At 35.9% G+C, this 20,318-nt stretch overlaps 1 protein-coding gene across 2 annotated transcripts in view; it reads left to right on the top strand.

Annotated features, from left to right (window-relative positions):
* The first annotated feature begins 3,282 nt into the window (after positions 1-3,282).
* DCTN5-p25 (Dynactin 5, p25 subunit) overlaps positions 3,283-20,318 on the top strand; it is a 35,175-nt gene continuing 18,139 nt past the window's right edge. The window contains exons 1-2 of one of the 2 annotated variants that reach the window (XM_089103550.1): positions 3,283-3,330; positions 16,436-16,498. In XM_089103550.1, coding sequence (XP_088959676.1) covers positions 16,451-16,498 — 48 coding nt within the window. In that variant the 5' untranslated portion in view covers positions 3,283-3,330; positions 16,436-16,450. Of the gene's footprint in view, positions 3,389-16,435; positions 16,499-20,318 lie in introns of both variants that reach the window. The other variant, XM_089103549.1, reaches the window with a different exon arrangement.

The raw sequence follows: 20,318 nt of genomic DNA, 5'->3' as shown, positions 1-20,318 counted from the left end.
GACATCTTCAACAGGTTAATTGAGACTGATGAGAAATTGTCCTCACCCTAAATATTTATTGTATTTCCAGAAAACACAGGGATCTTCGATGGGGACACCTGGAAAGCCCTCTAAGGTTTTTTAATAGAAAGGCAATATGGGGGAGTCTTGGTGGGAGGGCATGTTTGAACATGATTTGTATAAGACATGTATAGGGGAAAAACAATATGGCTTCTACCACCTGGGGAGGCAATTTTGGACATGTATAGGAGGAAAACATTTTGGAATCTTGCCTGGGCATGCCAAATCTCGCCTGGGATTTGTTTCTATGCCAAATTTGCATAGAAACAAAATTGCGGCACCTGGTCGCCAAAAGAGGGATATGCTGTTAAACCTTCTTCTTGCATCGTCGAACCGATGGAAGAAAGGAGTAGTCCCTAGGTATGTCACTGAATGTATTATGGCCTCACTACTTCTATTAAATGAAAAATAAAGTTTTTTCAACTGAAAGTAAGGAACAACATTAAAACTTAAAATGAAATGAAATTATTACCCCTTCCTCAATACCCTGTTCTTTATTCTAAAGTTTGATTTTTTGTTCTAACTATTTAGGAATGACTCATGAAACACGAGAGCAGTTTAGTTAGAATTAATTAAAACAAATAAATCCACCAAGTAAGTTTTTACAAAGAAAAGTAAAGAGCTCTTTTGGAGAAAAAACACTCTTTGGGATTTAGAATTTATACAGTTTGTCATTATTCTCTATCAATTTCGGTGATAGTAAAACTTAGCAACAACTAAACTGAGCAACAATTTCCTTGTAGACTAATTTTGTGATTGTGAGCAGAAATCCACCAGTTGTAAATGGTTGAGTGCTGGTACGCCTCAATGTTTAAAATCATCACTGTTGGTTGCCCCAAAAATCACCGTCAAATCAACTGCAACAGATGTATAACACCAATCTTCATTTTTTAACAATAGACTTGCGTGGATCATAGACTGTTTTGATTTTTTTTCGGCATCATCTCAACATTTCCTTTAAGTTTCAACTTAATACCCTGAGTCTTTTCGGTGACCCAGGATCAAACATACCCTCTGTTCCTGTAAAAATCTTATGTGTTAACAATGGGCAAATTACATGCTTTATAGTTCTTGCCTGGAGGCTTTGGGAGGTGTGTCAACCTTAGAGGCATAGTTAATCGACCTTTTAATTGTTCTTAACAAAATGACCACCTCATAATTTGTATCTAGTGTATATGGAAAAAAGTGTGTGTAGGAGGGGGGTTGCCCTTCGATTCCTTTTGACTCTCAACAGGGGCACTAAAACTTTTAATTTCCAATTAAAGTTTATGTGACCACCCCTTCCATAAGAACTTTATATGTTAACAATAAGCAACTTGCAGAACTAACAGTCCTTGCCCCGAGGGCTGGGGTTTCAACACCGGAAGAATAGTTATTTGGCATTTGGACTATTTGGAACAAAACGACTATCTCAAAATTTTGATGAGTAGTATTTGGGAAAAAGGACAGGGGGGCTTGACTTCGATCGATTTCGACTGTTGAAAAGAGAACTACAACTTTCGATTTCAAATCGAATGAGCATCCTTCAAATTTTGTATGACCACCGTATTAAGTACATCTAGGGAAGTAAATCAAATAATAAGACATTGAAGAATTATGGCTCTTTATTACTGACAACGCTATAGTATTGCTTCTGATATGAATTTGTTTAATTTGGTACGGCCTCTAGAATAGACCTTGTCACTATTCTGGTTTTATTTTTGGTGACGAATAGATGATTTTTAGGGGAAAGGGTGGCGCACCGCTGGCTTCTGTCAAATTTTCTTATTAGGAACTAGTTTTAAATCTGTTGTTTCAAATCCGGGGGACATATCGTTTAAGTCTTAATTAACAGAAGTGTTTTTTAAAGACTTATAGAACTTCGAGGTCACGAACTACATAATGACAACAAATTCAAGGAAAACGCGACACAAGCAACAACATTCAAAAATTTGATGGATCAAGAGTCTTTTTTCAGACTTTTTAATCTCTTGTTGTTCCATTTAGTGGTGGCGCTCGTTTACCTTTGTTTTTGTGGTTTCATGATATCTGTGTTTGTACTAAAAAAACAAAAACAGTAATGACAGTATTATGACAGTATCATAGCTTTCAATCCAGTGTGTCATTGGACAGCTTTTGTCCTTCGTTGAAATTAGAATACAGAAGAAGCTAAGGACTCCATTTGTCGGGAGGAAGAGAAAAAAGCAATGTCTTACTAATACCTTATAGCATTTAAATTAAACATAGGTTGGAGGCCTTAATTAGGGCATAATTTTATCAATGATCTTAAAGACACGATACACGTGACGGCAAGCTAAGGTGTTGGAGGTAGGACATCGCATTCAAGGGGGACAGCTTCCCAAACTCTTTGAGGTTTGGTAAAAATTTCGCTAAAAGTCCAAAGTATACTGAATCCAAGAAAAAGAAACAAAGAAGTTTCAGGAAGATCTCAGAGACTCCAAAATTCCAATCTTGTTTTGGTCCCAATTCCAAACTCAGGTAGGGGTGGTCCAAATTCAGTGGTACAATTTATAATTTATGTGACGGAAGTCTCTTAGTAATGTGTCTCATTTCTAAATCTAGTTAAGGCCCAATTAAATTCGGTCCGCAAACAAATTTTTTTCTTCGAGAATTTAGTTGAATTTCACACAAGATTTTAACTTTATTCCACTCTTCTTTTCGTCATGCAGGTGAATTTTGAAGAAGATAATTATTTTTTATTTAAAAAACTCATAATATTTTGCCACATTGCGACAAACTGAGCCACTTAAAAGAGGTAAATTGATAATCATCCTTAATTCTAAAATTAAGATAAAAACAAACAAAAATTCTGTAATGAAACATATTGGAAAGTAAAGCACAAGAATGGAGTAACCGATGAAATAACAAATTACGGCTCTAGACGTGAAATAGATTATGGAACTTCCGTATTATTTGTACATAATCGTTTTGCTAGTTATTGATCCCAAATTAGCTAATTCTTTAAGTGAGCCGAATCCCAAATTACTTATTATTACTAAATTAGCTAAAAACTAAAGGAAAAAGAAAAAATCTTGGTTTTCTATATATTGGTATCTCAAAATGGAGAGCGCACGAATTTAAAAGAATTTCTAATAATACAGGGCCATCCAGTTAGATTCTTTTTCGCTGAGCAAAAGCTCTGCAACTTGCATTTCGGTTTATCGGTCCACAATGAGCATGATGAGAAAAAGAATTCGGCAATGTCGTGGCAGATATTTAAAATTTTTATTCATGTTCTGATAAAGGGGACTATAAATTTAGCATTACCTTGTTTGTATCACGTTATAACTTTTTGAAATTATATTATAAAATATATAGCCTTGATATTGTAAGTAAATTGCCATTTAGAATAGATATTGTTTAATTATTTCTGTATATTCTGTTGGCTACTGTAACAAATTGATTTGTGACAGATCTAGGCTACACTTTATAGCTTAGACTAATAGTTTCAGAATTTGGTATCAATCTAGGGGAAAAGCTCTTCTACAGAGAGTAATATAATAGGTACATTTTACGTTAGTCATATTATTGACTTATGAATAAAGTAAACATACCACTTGACGCCTTTTTTTTATGATCTTTCCAAATACAATCATCATTATTGTCAGAAATGAACTTTACCCCCACCCCCATATATACCAATTCAGGGTAGGCCTATATATTTGCACATTAGGGGGGTGGAGGTACATTTTATTTCTGATGTAAATGAGAGGTAAGTTTTAACATAAGTCAATAATATGACTAATGAAAAATTTACCATAGAATAAAACAGGAGAAGTAGCCAATAGTTTGATTTGGGATACCACCAGATGGCTAATTTGACAGTGTATATATATATACAAATCTTTAAATTAGCCAACCAGTATTTTAATTTTACCTTAAATTAGGCTACCTTAAATCACACTTGCCAGCAATAAGGACAAATCCTGTAGACACTGATGATGTCAATGATGATGGTGACTCAGCTCATCAGGTGCATCCCAAACTGTGCGCCATGGCTTGCTGCATCAATCTCTGTCAACAGCTGACTTGAAGGCTTCAGTATTAGGGGACATGACTACATTCTGGCTAAGAGAGTTCCATAGGTCAACCACACGGTTGGAGAAAAATTTGTTTTGCAGTCTGGTATTAGCAAGTTTCCAGTAGAGCTTTAGGGGGTGCCCTCTTGTTCTTGACAAACTATCTAACTGGAATAAGTCAAGGATGATATCATAGTTGTAGATCAATTTGTATGTCATCAATACATCCCCTCGCTTACGTTGGTATGTGAGAGATGGTATATTGAGCCTCTGGAGTCTGGTAGAATATGGCAAATTTTGAAAACCCATTATGCATTTTGTTGCTTGCTGCTGCACTGATTCCAGAATTGATTGGTCAAGCTTGTTAACTGGCATGGCAATGGACATCCCAATCTAATTTTGGTTGGATCAGGCCCTTTAGGAGCTTAGTAATCACTGCTGGAGATCTACTGCAGAATGTTCTCTTTGTTATACCAAGAGTTTGGTTGGCTTTGGCTATTGCAGACTGTGTGTGTAAGTTGGATTTGAGCTTGTTATCAACCAAGACTCCCAGATCTTTTTTGCAGTGACTGGTTGTAAGTGGCTGTTCAGAACCACCATTGGATTCCATAAAATACTGGCTGAGAGGGTTGTTTGCTCCAAAGTGTATGACCTTACATTTTTTGATATTTAATTCATGTCGCCATGTTTTTTCTCATATTGGGAGTGCATTAAGATTTGTGTGTATGTCTTTGATACTTTGGGGATCACAAGTTAGACTAACTATTTTGGAATTAACTGCATATAAGCATGACTTATTTTTATGATTGAAGATGCATCATTAATATAGATGTTGAATAGAGTTGGGCCCAAAACTGTGCCTTGGGGTACTCTGCTTTCTACATCTGCTGATTCTGAGAAGAAAATTGATCCACCATCCCCAAATACTCTTACCACCTGCTTCCTTTTGGTAAGAAATTGCATCGTCCAATTTATGAATTGCATCGCAGGCCTATTGCATGGAGTTTAGAATTTAGCCTCCTATGACATACTTTATCAAATGCTTTTGCTAAGCCTAATAATATCATATCAACTGGGGATCCCGTGTCCATAAGTTCTGTGACATGCTCATAAGCATCAATGAGGTTAGTATCAACTGATTGACTGGGGCAGAAGCCATGTTGGCTAGGAGATAGTAGCTTGTTCACATTTAGGTGTTCAATAATGGCTGAGTTAACTATGCCTTCAAGAAGTTTTCCTACTCCTGAGGTGAGACTAATTGGTTGATAGTTGCTGGCTTCATCTCTGCTGCTTCCTTTATGAACAGGTGTAATGTAAGCTTCCTTCCAGCCTTGTGGAATAGATTTAGTATTTAGGGACTTTTGGAATAGTAGGGTGAGAGGATGTGATAGTACTGCATACATCTCCTTTAAGAGCTGAGGGGGCACTTTGTCAGGTCCTGTTGATTTATTTGGGTTAATCTTCTTTAGTCAAGTCTCTACATCTACTTTAGTAATATTGATGGGTGGCATACTTTTTTGAATTTTGTACTGTGGGGGGTCTGGAAGTGGGGCATTATCTGCAACTGTGAATACTGAAATGAACTGCTTATTTAATGCATTAGCTATCTCCCTTGGGCTGCAGATTTTAGATCCATCTTGTACAAGTTGAGTGACAGAATGCCTTCCTGGCTTACCTGATGACACATACCTCCAAAATTTCTTAGGGTTAGTTTTTGTTGCAGCTGCCACTGATTCCTCATACTTCTTGGTGGTATTTCTGGAGAGACTTCTCAGCTGGTTACGCGCCTGCTTATATTTCGTGTAATAGTCACTCCAAATTAAATAGGCACTCCAGGAATGGTCTTATTAAACTATTTTCAGAAAAACCGAATCTGTTGACCCATTGAATATTTGGGAGATTGAAATCACCAACAATAATTATGTTTCCTTGTAGCTTCATTTTAATATTAATTGAAGTACTCATAGCAAGTAGAGAGGATTCAAGGCTAGGGGAACTAGGGCTTCTATACATGCAACCAATGTAAAATGGCCCGCAAGGCAGGAGGACAGATATCCACACTTGTTCAATATATGGCTCATAATCTGAATTAATATCTATGCTTCCTACCTTCAGAGAGCTTCGGATGTACATGGCTATTCCTCTTCCTCCTTCTCTAGATAAGTTGGTGACCAGGGTATAGTCAGGTATCTGGATCTGGGTATCTCCAAGAGGAGTGTTGGTCCATTTAGGCTTAATCTTGCAGAAAGCAAAACGTCTGCTTTTTCTGTCCAAGCAACATATTTTATCTCATGGAGCTTTGATGTTAAACAATCTATGTTACTGAAGACAACTTTCAGACCATTGTTCATCCAATGCATGCAACTTTTATTCAGGCTATTATCCAGATCATTACATCCCCCAGACTCTATGCTGCTGTGGTTTGAAACATCACTCATGAAAACAGTCTGCTCGGAAAGAATACAGCTTACTGATCTTGCACTGCAAAAAAGATTCACTTGATTCATCAATAGTACTTATTTCAACATTAGAAGACACAGGGCTATTTACACTACTATCTATATTTCTTTGAGAATCATCTAGTTCGTGTCCATTGCAGCTGGTGCTGCAGAGGTGAGCACGTTTTTTGGAACAATTCTGTTGCCTCAAATGACTAGGTTTTCTTCACCATTAGCTTGTCACGCATGAAGTACTTCATACACCTTTGTCCTCTTTATACAGTCGGCTTTTGAAACATCATTTCTAAACTGAATTTTGCCTGTTCCTTTTCTCTCATATGCCTTTTGCAGGATCACTTTCTTAATTTTTAATTCATCAACCAAAAAAATAATAGGGCTTGCCTTACGCGAATCATTTTCATTCCCGGAGTTATTGGGACTGATGAGGCGGCGAACATTTTTTACAGCTATCCGTTGTAGGCCGTATTTGTTACATAAGAAGTCACGAATGAATGTCTCATCATTGGGTTGCAGCAATACTCCAAATGCTAGGATATTTAATTTGCGTCTTTGTTTGTCTCTATCTTCAGCGATCAATTTTCTCACGTGGCTCTCAAGTTGCTGGTTCATTTCATCTTTAAGAGATTCTAATTGAGATCTGATTAGCTTTTGTAACAGATCAGGATTACTAGCAGCCCCCAGGGCTTACTCAAGCGAAGTAATACAAGTCTCCACATCCTTGAACTTGGCATCAATGTCTTTCTTGAACTCTTCTTTGAATTCACTAAATGACTGTTTAACTGCATTCTTGATTTTAATATCTAGGTCCTGTACATTAGTTATTGCAGGTTCAAGTGGTTCAAGCGTTTTGTTAACTATGGCTTGTATTTCAGCTGCACTAGCGCCACTATGGGCGTTACCTTTACAAACAGGACACTTCCATTCGCAGCCTAATCTCCTTGTCATTTTAGTCAGAAGATTATACTCGGGTTTGCTAATTTCAAGGCAATTGAAGCAAAGCAATTGTTTACAAATGTTACAGTTCATTGCACTAGATTCTTCATCCAGACTCTCATCACAAGCAGCGCAAATGTCTTTGCCTTTTTTTGGGCTTTCTTGATGCCTTTTTGGTGGCATTCTGCAACTTTCAGGCACTGATATCAAGGCAACACCAAATAAAACGCAACTCAGGTAACAGGTAATAGAACGCAACTTGGATAACAGAACGCAACCAGGAACACGAGAATGCAGCATCGCTAGGTAGCGTTAGTGTAAAGTCCAAGCCTTAGGATAAATTCTAGGAAAAAAAAAACAGCTAAGTCTATAAGAATCACACTATTCCAGCATGATACACGTATTTTTCTCTTATTAGTTCAATATCATCACATCAAATTAATCACTTGTAGCCACAGTTTTCACAATTTTTCACAGACAAGCTAAACTAGGTGTATTTTGCAGGGGAAGAACCTTTATCTTCACTTCTTTCCTTGTTTTTCCAGTTTTTCTAAGAAATTCATGAATTTCTTAGAACCTAGGCTATATATTTACAGAATATATACCCCCACCCCCCGAATATGCAAATATACCTAGAATTGCATCCCAAACATAAATATAACATCCATTTGTATCACAAATGAACTTTACTCCCATATTATCCATTTGGTGGATATCTGTTTGATTTCCTAGTCTTTCAAAATATAATAGCCTATTCATGAGGGTATGCCTAGACTAGGCTACTCTGACAATGTAACCCCCTCCCTGATGATCCTTGATATAGCTATAAATAGTATATGGGGTCAAATTGCTGAATATTAGCTCTCCAGAAGGAGAAATGCTGGTCCCATGATTTGATCCTAGACCTTAGAACATATGATGTTAGTAAAGGGTTTGACTCAGTATTGAACCCTCTAACTATGAATAAGCTTTTGAACCATGGAGTATTGTCAGATTTAGTTAGGCCTATTCTTTACATTTATTGCCATATAAAAGCTTTAATAAGGATACCTAGTAAAGATTTTGACTATGGAAATACCAATCAGTGTTGGGGTACTTCCCTTTCTTCCTCTCCCATAATGTTTGATATTCCAATCTCATTCCTGGTGCTATGGATTCCAGTACTAGAACAAGTTTGAACAGAGTTTATGCAGTCGCCATCTATTGCTGTTTCATTTGGGGGCACTAGTGTATTATAGCAACAACACTCCAGAAGTAAAGTTAGTTTAATCATAATAAAATATACCAAACTACATATGAAGGTATATTTTAATTAGATATTTGATATATACAAAGGGCACAACCCATAATGTCTTTGCACCAATTCCATTGGAGAGGCTACAGCACAGCTGGGCTAGAGCAAGCAGGTGCCACACACTTGACTATGAACCACAATTACAATTTTGTTGACTCGGGAACCTGCACTTTTACTCAAAAAGTAGAGAAAATGTAGGCTTTTGCAAAGTGGAGGAATAAACAGCAGCAAGGTACAGCCCACCATCATTTGAAGTGACAGCAAAAGGCAGAGCTCCCTTCAATGCAATTTTTACTGACATCTATGTATTCTGGGCAACCTGCTTTTGATAATTGTCTCTTGTATTTTCCATAATTTTGTTACTAAAATAATGTATTTTCATCATATTTTGGTATATTTTGTTAAGATTAACCTAACTTCACTTCTTGGTTATGGTGAATATAATACTAAAGTATTAGCCTCTTAATTTCCATCAGTGGAAACAACCCCACATTTCAATTAAAATGTAAATTGCCGTTTGGCATAATTTCAAATAATCTAAGGCCGAAAATGCAAAGGTCTGTAAAAACAATAAGGGTACAGGGAAATCAGCTAAAAGTTTGAGCAAATCACTAATCAGTTCACTCTGGGTTCCCTCCCCTGAGATAATCAAATGAAGAATATGCGTTGATGCTAAATGAAGATGAAATTTGGATACATTTCCCACTGAATACAGTTTGCCGGAAATAATTGTCGATTCCCATGAAGAATAACAACTATGAATAGGGTTACTGGACAAGGGTTTGGGTGGAATATGAAGTGACTGGGAGAGAGTATCTCCCAAGGACTCCGGATCAGAGAGGCAAAATCTTCGTAACAGGGTCACAACTGGCCAACCAGTTGTCCGTTGAGCGAATCGTCCATCATTTTTTGTTCCCCAAAGGGAATCCTCCCCTGCAAAAGTGACCAGATTTAAAGTTGATAGGACTAGTCTCAGATTCCTTCCCGAGTTTTTCCAATCTAACCCAACAATCTACATCTCCCAACTTTTCCCCAACCTGTTGTAGGTTGTTCAACTCTATTTTGTAATCATCTTGTTTTATTCCCCATGGGTCTTGTCCCCTCCACCATTTATGTTAGATATGCACAGCCCATCCAACTTTTCATTTATCACCCTATTATCCATTTTATTTACGTTAGCTAGGCACAGCCCATCCAACTTTTTATTTTTCACACTATTATCCATTTTATTTATGTTAGCTAGGCACAGCCCATCCAACTTTTTATTTCCCGCCACTGCACGCTGAATCTCCAAATTTTTGTCTCTTTTTTGCACTTTACTTTTCATCTCTCCTTTTCTCAAACCTTCCAATTGCGCACATTAAATCATCATTAAATCTGAATGGGACTCCAGCGTCCACTATCTTTGACTGCTATTCTTTACTGTAGTTCCTTTTTGCATCTTTTTTCTCTCTTTTACCGCAGAAACAAATATTTCGTCATCAAATGGGAACTGAACTCTTACATTTGGTTTTTCATATTGTACTAATATTTTTCGAACTTTAAGAGGAAAAGCGCATACAATAAATTTCGTCTCATTTTTCTCTGGCACAATCAGTGCTTCATTTTGAAAAATATTTTTCGGCATCTCATATTCGTTAAAAGAGTTCTCAAGTTTTATATTTTCTGGAAATTTCCCCAAAAAATTATTTTCACGCGTCTTATTTTCAGTATTATGTGGTTTTCTTACTTCCGCATTTCATTTTTGTGGATTGTCGGTATTTTGAACACAAGTATCAACCATTTCATTTTGTGACAGGGGGGTTCAGTCTCCCAATTTGTTTTACCTCCCCCCTCCCCCTATAGTCAACGATGTTGTATATTTTTTGGTCTTAGTGTAGTTTTGTAATTTTCACACTGTTAAAGAAGTTCCTTTTAACGATAGGAGATATCCGATATCCCCAAAGTCTCCTCCTAATAAAACATCCATTGTTAGCGTAGGTACTAAGCCTACTTTTATTGTTGTTCTTTGGATTGTACTGTCGACCTTTGCAATTTCTATTCTAACCCAAGCAGACAGGCATGGATGCTTGTCTCCATAATAACTTAATGTTGTAATCTTCTTTTCATGGTCTATATCCGTTTTATTAATTAGGTCAGTTTGCACATAGGTTTGGTCACTGCAAGAATCAATTGCCATTTCAGTTAATTCCCCGTTCAATTTTCCATATATTTTATGCAACTCTGGAAATGCATTATTTTTTCCCTTATTATGGGTCATGGCCCAGGCTGTCGTTTCATGTGGCTTTTGGTCATATTTACTGGGGAAATTTCTTGCGAAATACTCTGTAGTACCACAGTTATAGGAAGTTCATTCTCCTTGCACTGTGTTATAGTGCCTATATTTGTTATACTCTCTATATTGAAATATGTCTGTGTCCTCAACTTCCTCTCTTATTCTGGTCCACCTATTTGCAATTTCTGACATTGGCTTGTTTTTGCATTCTTTTCTTTCAAATATATTTTCAGTTCTCTGTGGGTATGTTCTAAAAACTTCCATTACTGTTTTATCTATCACTTCTGTCAACTTTTCCTTTATCTCCTCTGGGTCTTCTAACATTCTATAGTTTCCTAATTCTAATTCATTTTAAACACATATCTTTTAATTTGTACCCAAATTCTTTATAAGTTTCGTTGTCTCGTTTACTTTCGCTTCTAAACTTTCTTTGGAAGTGCTCGGGAGATAGTTGAAACTTTTCAAAAATGGCTTGTTTTACCCTTTCAAAATCTTTTGAGTAGTGCATTGGTAATGCTTTATATGCAATTTGTGCTTTGTAGTTAAGGAGGGGCTGTATTGTTGTCACCCAACTTTCTCTCGGCCATCCATTTAATTCTGAGGTACAAATGTACATTTTCATTCTCTTTCATTGGTTTAAAGTTTACTGCATGCATTAAATTTTCTATGGACGATCCTTGAGGCTCCTGGGAATTTTCTCCTGCAATTATTTGCATTAGTTCTCTTCTACCCTGTCTATTTGCCTCTTCCTTTTGTTCCCTGGCTATTCTGTCAGCCTCTTCCTTTTGTTCTCTGGCTATTCTATCAGTCTCTTCTTTTTGTTCTATAGCTATTCTGATATTCTGTCTTTCTTATCTATCTTTCACGGTTCATATTGGAGGTCGCCCTATTTCTGATTTTGTTTTGAAGTTTCCCCCTTCACACGTGTCAGAATTGTCTATTTCACCCCCTGAGTGAAATATGGTTCTATCTGATGGTGTTTTTCTTAGGACATTTCCAGCAGGAGTTGCATACAATTGTGGGTCTGAATACGATTTTTGGTTTACCGCGGTTGTTTTTTTTTAATTCATATCCAATTCTTTCAGTTCTGGTCTCTTTTCTGACCATGTGTGAATCTTCCGTTTTTCCGCCATTACTTCAAGGTTTACTTAACGTCAAAATATTTCTTCCGTCTAAATGAAAATTCTTTCACCAACGTAACTTCCGGTCTCTCGCAAAAAATTGTTACGTTTTAATTTGCCGATTTTAAGTGGGGGGCGCAGCCCCCCTTGTCTCACACGTTAATTGGTCGCATGATATATTGATTCCTAAATTTTATTTCTTATTATTGTTTAACTAGCCTCAGCCAATTTAGATCTTCGAAATTCTGTATCTTTTTAATTAATTTCCTTTTTTTCTCTATATGTAATCACAATAGGCTACTTTGTAGGCCAAATTAAATTGTCTCTTCAAAAATGTAGAAATAGTTTACTATCAGGTTTACCGATAGTACCTTTCTTTATGCCACCAGTATTCGTGTGGTAAGATACGGGTGTCACCACTTACTGGAGGGGAAATCCCCTGGTGGCGCCAAATATTATAATGGGATGCTCGCGCTTACCACAACGGTTCTGTAAATATAGGGTTTGTTAATACCCAGTTTACAATATACCCTGCCCCAGGGTATGATAACGTTATCGAATGGTAAAGGGCCAACCTCTAAGGCCAAGGGTACACCCAACTCGGGTCATCACTAAAAATCTTTAGCTTTCTCCTTGGAAGGTAAACGAACCCCCTTGACGATTCAATGATGACGGTATTTAGCGCAACTCTTTTCCTACCCTGTCTGGGTTCCTGGAAAAGATAGTCTACAAAGCTGTAGAAAATAGCTTACTTGTAATCTTCCAAAGAAATCACACACTTATATCAACTCTGAAAAGACAGACTTCCCAAACGGGGTCTGAATTTAGACTAACTAAATAATATTGGTTCTGTACAGCAAACTTTGCATAGGGGTTGACCTTTGCTTGGCCCTGGCCAATCTTCTAAATCACCATCCAAAATCCATTCTACTTTTGCATAATTGTCTTTCAATGGCCCAGACCTGCAAAACCAAAATAGAATTTAACTTCAAACCTTACTTATTGCGAAAGAATCTAGCTTAGCAACCAGAGTTCAGCTTATAATTAAAATTATCTTGTAGGCAAATATAATTACAGAAAGGAAATAGGTCATTTATCTGTAAAGAAAAGAAACAGGGATGGAACCCCAACAAGGCCCTTATCATATGTTAGGCTTAGCACAAATTGTATCAAGTTCATTTGTTCACTTGTTTGTCTTCCAAGTATTGGACCTTTGTTGGTTTCCACAACATGAAATGCATGAACCTGTGGTTTTTTGTAAATATACTGAACCACTATTTCTGCAATTCCAGTACCTTTAGGCTGCATCTGCAATAGCTTGTTAGGATGTCCTTACTGGGAAGCATTGTACGCATTGGTTTCAATGATCTAAATTCACTTGCTGGGAGAATGTTTGCATCAGCTCCTGTATCAATTTTGAAGTTTATGTCTTGGTGGTATCAAGTAGGTTATGTTTTATCATTGGATTTTTCTCTGAATCAATTTTACAGTCAATAGATTCAATGAAGTACTGGTTATATCCTTTGTTTTCATCTGAAAGGCCTTCAATTTCATTGACAGGTATGCTTTTGCAGACCTTTTTAAAAAGGTTTGGCTTCTGCCATTTGAAACCAATTGTTTCTTCTGCAGGGCATTTGTGTTCATCAGGGTATGCATTCTCACAGAAATAGCACCTTAATGTCATTATCTTGCAACACTTTTTGTATGCATATGGCTTCTACTTCTTGCTTTAAAACACTGGTTATTGGTTTGTTTTTCATTTGTGCATGGATATCCACCACTGTTTAAATTGCTTGACTTGTTTCAATAGCTTTTGATAGTTTAAGTGTTCTGCCTCCACTTAACAGTCTTTCTCTTATGCTGTTGCTCTGTACATCAAATACATATCTATCTCTCACCATTTCATCTGAGCTGTCTCTGAAATCTCAATCGGCCTGTAACTTCAGTACTGTCACATATGATTCAATTGTCTCTCCTTCTTTCTGATTCTTTCAGTGAAAAAATGAATCAAGAAAATATATGGGTTTTGAAAGGGGTTCAATATGCTTGCTGAATCTCTTTAGGTATACATCCACTTTATTCTTTTCTATTTCCACACTTTGGAATGTGCTGAATATATCTCGCCCCTTTTCTCCAACCCATATCAACAAGTATGAGCACTTGACACTTCCACTTTTTCTAGACAAATTTCCTGTAAACATCAGTTCAGCATGTTGGTGAAATTCCTTGCATGAGGTTTTGTGATTGGCTGACGACCAGTCAATTGTGGGGCAGTTGTGCTGCTCCTTCTGGCACCTTGTAACATATTTTCTCATCAGATTTCATGCTTAAATATAGTTGTTTAAGGAAACCCCAGTACCTATAAATAAAGCACATAAGCAAAACAAGCAAGGAAGCAAAGCAATATATTTCAGTATTTTTCAATTTTCCAAACAATAATCAATTAAGAAAAGAATATTATTGCATCTTAACCCTTAGCCTATAAATATCCTGGTAAAACAAATAGTTGTCATCTGAAATGTATATTGTTTAATTTAATCTGTATCTAAATTCATTAAACTTCAGAATAAAAACATATTAACCACAATCTGGACACAAAAAGAACAGATTGAGGCAAGGGCGGATCCAGGATTTTTTCGGGGCGGGGGGAGTTTACTAATTTTTGACTCAGTTTTCGACTAATTTTACTGATTTTTACCTAGGTTTTACTAATTTTCGACTTATTTTCGACTCGGTAAAAATTTCGGGGGGGGGGGGGTGGAACCGGGTAACCCCCCCCCCCCCCCCCCCCTGGATATGGCCTTGGATTGAGGGACCTTGTATCCATGGAGTACTAGAAGGGCTACTGCTTTATCTGAAAAAAATGTCAGAAAAAGAATATATCCTGAAATACATTTTGACCTTACAAAGGGGAAAAGCAGAAGTGTAACTTTTTCTGCTTTTTATAGCAAATTCCTGTATAATACTTTGTAAACAAAAATAGTTTTGTCTGTCAATAAGAAAACAGAGAATGCTATAATTAACTTATTAACTTTTGAGACTTTTTATCAAATATATGTTATTTATTAGTTGCCAAACAGAAAAAGAAGTAAGAATGCTTTTTATCATAATTTTGTCCATAGGAAAAAAAGACATGCATTTGTTTGTTTATAACAAATTTTCTAAGCATCAAATAAGGATGAAATCGTCCAGTAAAAGTAGAATTCTATGCAAGTTAAATAATTTGTGGAAAGATGCTCAAATAATTAAATTGCGCTGAATTCAATCTTTTGTAAATTGTGTTCTCTACTTCCCTCAACAAATCAATGAAGTATCTTTTTTAAGGAGATGTAAAACTCACCTATAAGCTCACTTTGGAGATAGATCAATAGACCAAAACCCTCATGGGCAGTACCATAGTTAAAATGATAAAGGTTTGGCTATTAAATAGGTTTAAAATATAACAATCTAAATTGTGTGATATAAGCACTGACAAGTAAAGAGATAAAATAGGAGCAGAATGATTCTCAGAAATTTATTTTGAGTACCTTAGCAAGGTTCAATCAAGTCTAGACTCACTGTTCATTCCATGAAAAGTTAACATATCTGTATGGTATGCAAATTTAGTAGAAAAAAGGCTGCTTTGCACACTGCTAAGATCAGGATCAAGTCACACTTGGTAATAAAGACATTGACCCAATAGCTCAGCCAATACTTCAATAACTACAAGAAACAATACCTCAAGGAGGCAGGTTGTGTGCCTAGGTTCCTCTTCAGAAGAATGTCCACATTCTTATTAATTTTTCTCTAGTTTCAGATATTTTGTATATAATGTCATAGTTTTAGAGTTTCTTGAAATGGTAGGCTAAACTAGCCTAATATAAAGAAATAAATAAATTCTTACTTGGTTCTAGTACTTTAATGACATTACATCACCTATTAGTTTTACTGAAACTAAAATACAAATACATACAAATAGTCCACTTTTATCTGAAGAGCAGCATTTGAACTACAAAACACTGGATACTAAAGTAAAAAATCAATATAGTTGTTGTAACTATGGTAATAAGTTTAGTGCTATGTCTTCATAAATAAGAGGTGTTAAACACAAGTCTTGTATCAAAAGCCATGAGGTCTCTACCTTCATCCAAAAATCAGTAGAATCCTCCCTGCTGTAATGTGGTATTCCAATTATAAGTGTTGAGTTGATATATCTTATTTGAAATGGAAAACTGTAACCTGGAACCAAAAAAGACATTAAGCTTATATCTAAAAGAATAATTTTTGTTTTTCAGAAACTATCTTGAAATATGGAATTGCAAGATATTTTATACCCTGCTGGAGAATATATTCAAACTGTAAGTCATGTCATTCTTTTTAATTGCAAGTATTTATTTTTTAGTTATATGAAAAAACCCTGACTATTTTAAATTTCATTTCACAGTTAAATCTTTCCACCCAGTTAGCTTTAAAAATTGTAGTGAAAAGCCTACCACAATCTGGATTCACGTTAGTAAAAACGAAAAGCCATCTGATAGAACCTGCCCCCCTCCAAATGTTTGAGGTAGACATGTCTCTGATTTAGGTTTTACAGACATAATTCAACCAAAAAGATTGAATCCCAGATAGCTGTTGAATGTGTCTAGAAACCAGTAGCAAAAAACAAAGTAAGAAATTTTTTGTTTTCATTAGGAAAATATTCAGAATGAAAAAAATGAAACAAACGGGGAATATCCAATGAAATAATCCTATCATATTTGCAAGTTGAAATAGTGTACAGTAGAACCTTAGTGCTCCAATGACATACCTAAAAAAATGTGAATGTTGGCCAAACTTTTCAAGAAAAGAAATATCCTCTTGTTCAAACCAATATTCAAGGTTTAAAGAGTAGCCCAGCAGAGTTGACTATAGATAGTGGTTGGTCAGAGGTGAAGCAGTTGGCAACTGCTGATGCCAAATGTTACTACTCCCTGAAGTACTTAATTGCCTCTCTTGAGGTTGAACTGTCATGGATGGTATCTGCTGTTGTGCTTGTATTAGACTGTTAGTGCATGTATTTGTGTTATTTACTATGTTACAGTTCCTTTAAACCATTAATCTGGGGTTCTAGGACAGGTATTGGTTGAAAAACAGAAAATTGGCAAGAGTAATAATAGGATTATAGAAAGAAATCCCATCAAAAGATGAAAAAGCCGTTGGTGTCTCTGGTCTGATCACCCAATAGAACATGACAAAGGACTTCCCTTCAAAACAAATAAGCTTTTATTCTTTCCCCTTTGATCTGCTATTCATTATTTCCACATACATCTTTTCAAATTTTATACAGCAGTTCCCACACAATTTGACATTTATCGGAAAGGCTAAACACATCCATTTTTAGCTGTTTCTCATCAACCCTCCTTTCTGTCCTCCGATTATATAGACCTGTCATCAATCAATTAGCAAATGTCTCTTGTACTTGCAGCATTCAGGGTCCTTATGGCTGCGAAGTTTGTCGCGCAATAACTCGGTTCTCATATGTTCTCCTTCATAGTTTTGTGTTTTGTCTTGTTCTTCTACAGCAGCGCTTCTTAAACCTTTTTCATTCCCAACCACATTTATGACTGTGAGTTTCCAGGCGACCCCATTTAAATATAAAAGGAAGATAAATAAATATTTTTTATGACTTGTTTATTAGGTAACAATATGCACATACATATGAAAATGTATACTTTTAGTATTTTTTTATTGAAACATACAAAAATTTAAATTCAAAAATTGCACAAAAAGTTGTAAAATTGTATTTATTATAGTTACAAAAAGGATATGCCCTATTTTTCATCAAAATTGTATTTTGCAATAAAAAAAAAAAATTGAAAAGCTTTGTCTGTGAGGACTAGGGTTTGGGTCCTGGTATTGATGGTTGTTTTGTTTGGAACGGGGGACTGTGGCATGGCTCTGTAAGCCTAGTCAGAGTTGACCCAGCTTTGAATGGGCACATGAAAAAATCTGGAGAAGGTAAAAAGGAAGGGTGCACGGAAGCGCAGGATAGATGGCTCCAGTCCCCTATTGCATTTTCTGGATGAAGGGCCATGAAATGGAGATCATCACCGCTGGTAGGGACCGTAACCTCCAGTGCCATATTCTTTGTCTTTTTGTTACATAAAAAAGGGAATTTTGACCATCTTAGTTCACTTGTATATATTCGAACGCAGTCGTTGAGTGGTAAGTATTAAATTGAAATTAAAGGAAAATATGTAATCAGATGGATGTGTCTGTTTTTATTGCATAACAAATTATATCTTCGTGGAATGTTTGATACTGCTGGATGTAAGACCTCTTCAACATTTTCTTTAGCGATTAACGATATTAAGTTTTAATATGTGTTAAATCTGAGAAACTAACTTTACATAAATATGCTGTATCGAATGGCAGAAGAACATTTAATGCCATATAACCGATTGTGAGAAATTCAGTTCTAGTTTCTATCCAGAATTTAGTCAAGGACTTTTTTTGGAAATTGTAGTTTTAAGTTTGAGTCACTTGAAAGCTCTGTAAATTCCTCTTCAGCTTTAAGTAGCAGGTGATCAATCTCATTTAAGCCAATTCAAAACGACTTTTGAATCCAAACTAGCTTTTTGAAATCAATATTTAATATAACATATATATAGAACTGTGTTCTAGTGCTTTTAAGTGACCTACAGGAATTTTTGCAATAATAGTTTTACAATAATTCCTCTCGATTATGAAATTTTCGACACTGAAAAGCAATGTGAACGTATTTTTTTCTAGCCTACTTTTCGAAATGTTGATCTTTTTTATAAGACTTTCAATTCTATCATTCGAAATAAATGTTTTTCAATTTTTTCCCTCAAGAGACAAGTTGACAATTGTTAAATTTTGCAATAATACCTGAGAAATAATGCAGCTTGGATAGCCATAAGTCATTTAAAAAAAAAGCTGCAAGTTCACATTTTGTTTGGTTAAAAATATTTCGATTTCCTTCTTTAATAACGATAATCTTCTTTTTGCTACGATAATCTTCTTTATTTTATTTTTTTTTTTTTTTTGGCTGCAACGGCCTCTTGGTGAATAAGGTAGTAAGTAAAAGTCGTATGATCATAATTAGCAACTTGAAAAAAAAAAAAATGATTTAAAAGTAGTATTTCTGCCCCTCATCACTTTTGCACCATCTGTGCATATTCCTCAGCAATTTTTCTATTCTGAACCTTCAGTTTTAAAAATTTCGTCAGCTTTACAATACATGTCTATCTCTGTAGTATGGTCTTTCATAAGACGACAAAATAACAATTCTTCTTCCATGCTTTTTTTATAAGCGTACTTGACATACGAACAGCTAAGCTGATTTAGTAATATCAGTTGTAATATCAGGCACAGGGGTAATTGAATATATTTCCAGCATGATCCAAGCCATAAATGGGTTAAATATTATGAAACAGCAGATCTTCAAGCAGCCAAGGTCGCCTGTGTAATGCCCAATCTAGCCAAAGCAAACAGATGTCATCGCTCTCCAGCCCAAGACATGATACAGTTTTATATTTCAGGCTAAAATCCGGGGCTCTTGCCCCTTATACCGTCTTATTTAAATGGGTTTATGTAATTTTCAACGTTGTCACACTTTCTTTTCAGCTCATAAAATAATCCAGCACTAGCTGTTTGAATTTCAGCCCCCTTGTCAGTAAACCATTGCCCTTGAGTGTCAGTGCTCCATTGCTAAGACACCCAATTTGTTCAGGGAAATTTTGAATTCTTGCCTCCCTTGTCATCTTGAGAAATTGAGATTGAGATACTAAAGAAGAACCATATATACTAGTGATTCTCATGTTACTTTAAGCATATGGCACCTGGACTCCTATTTTAATTGTTCATAGTCATATCCCAATATTCTAGCCAGTGCAATTAAGAGGTGAAAAAACTTGCCCTTGGCTTTCATGGACCTCATACCTAGTGAAGAAGAAGAAACAGAAGCTTTGGATCAAATTTTTTTTTGCTTGATGCTCTTATTAGCATTTGTTACTCTGAAACTCATGTTTCTAGAATTTTAACTCAACAGAATTGAATGCCTGATAATAAGATACTCCAAATGCAGGTGAAAAGAGCTAAATCTCAATCGAAGTTCTTATATACTTAGTTAAGCTGTCCAATTGCTCGGTTTTGGCGCACAAATGTTAATATTTG

This window comes from Artemia sp. Qi Xiang Cuo, chromosome 17 (assembly GCF_049724085.1).
Source record: "Artemia sp. Qi Xiang Cuo chromosome 17, ASM4972408v1, whole genome shotgun sequence".
Lineage (NCBI taxonomy): Eukaryota > Metazoa > Arthropoda > Branchiopoda > Anostraca > Artemiidae > Artemia > Artemia sp. Qi Xiang Cuo.
Note: the sequence above shows the minus strand (reverse complement) of the source record. Positions and strands in the feature narration are given on the sequence as shown.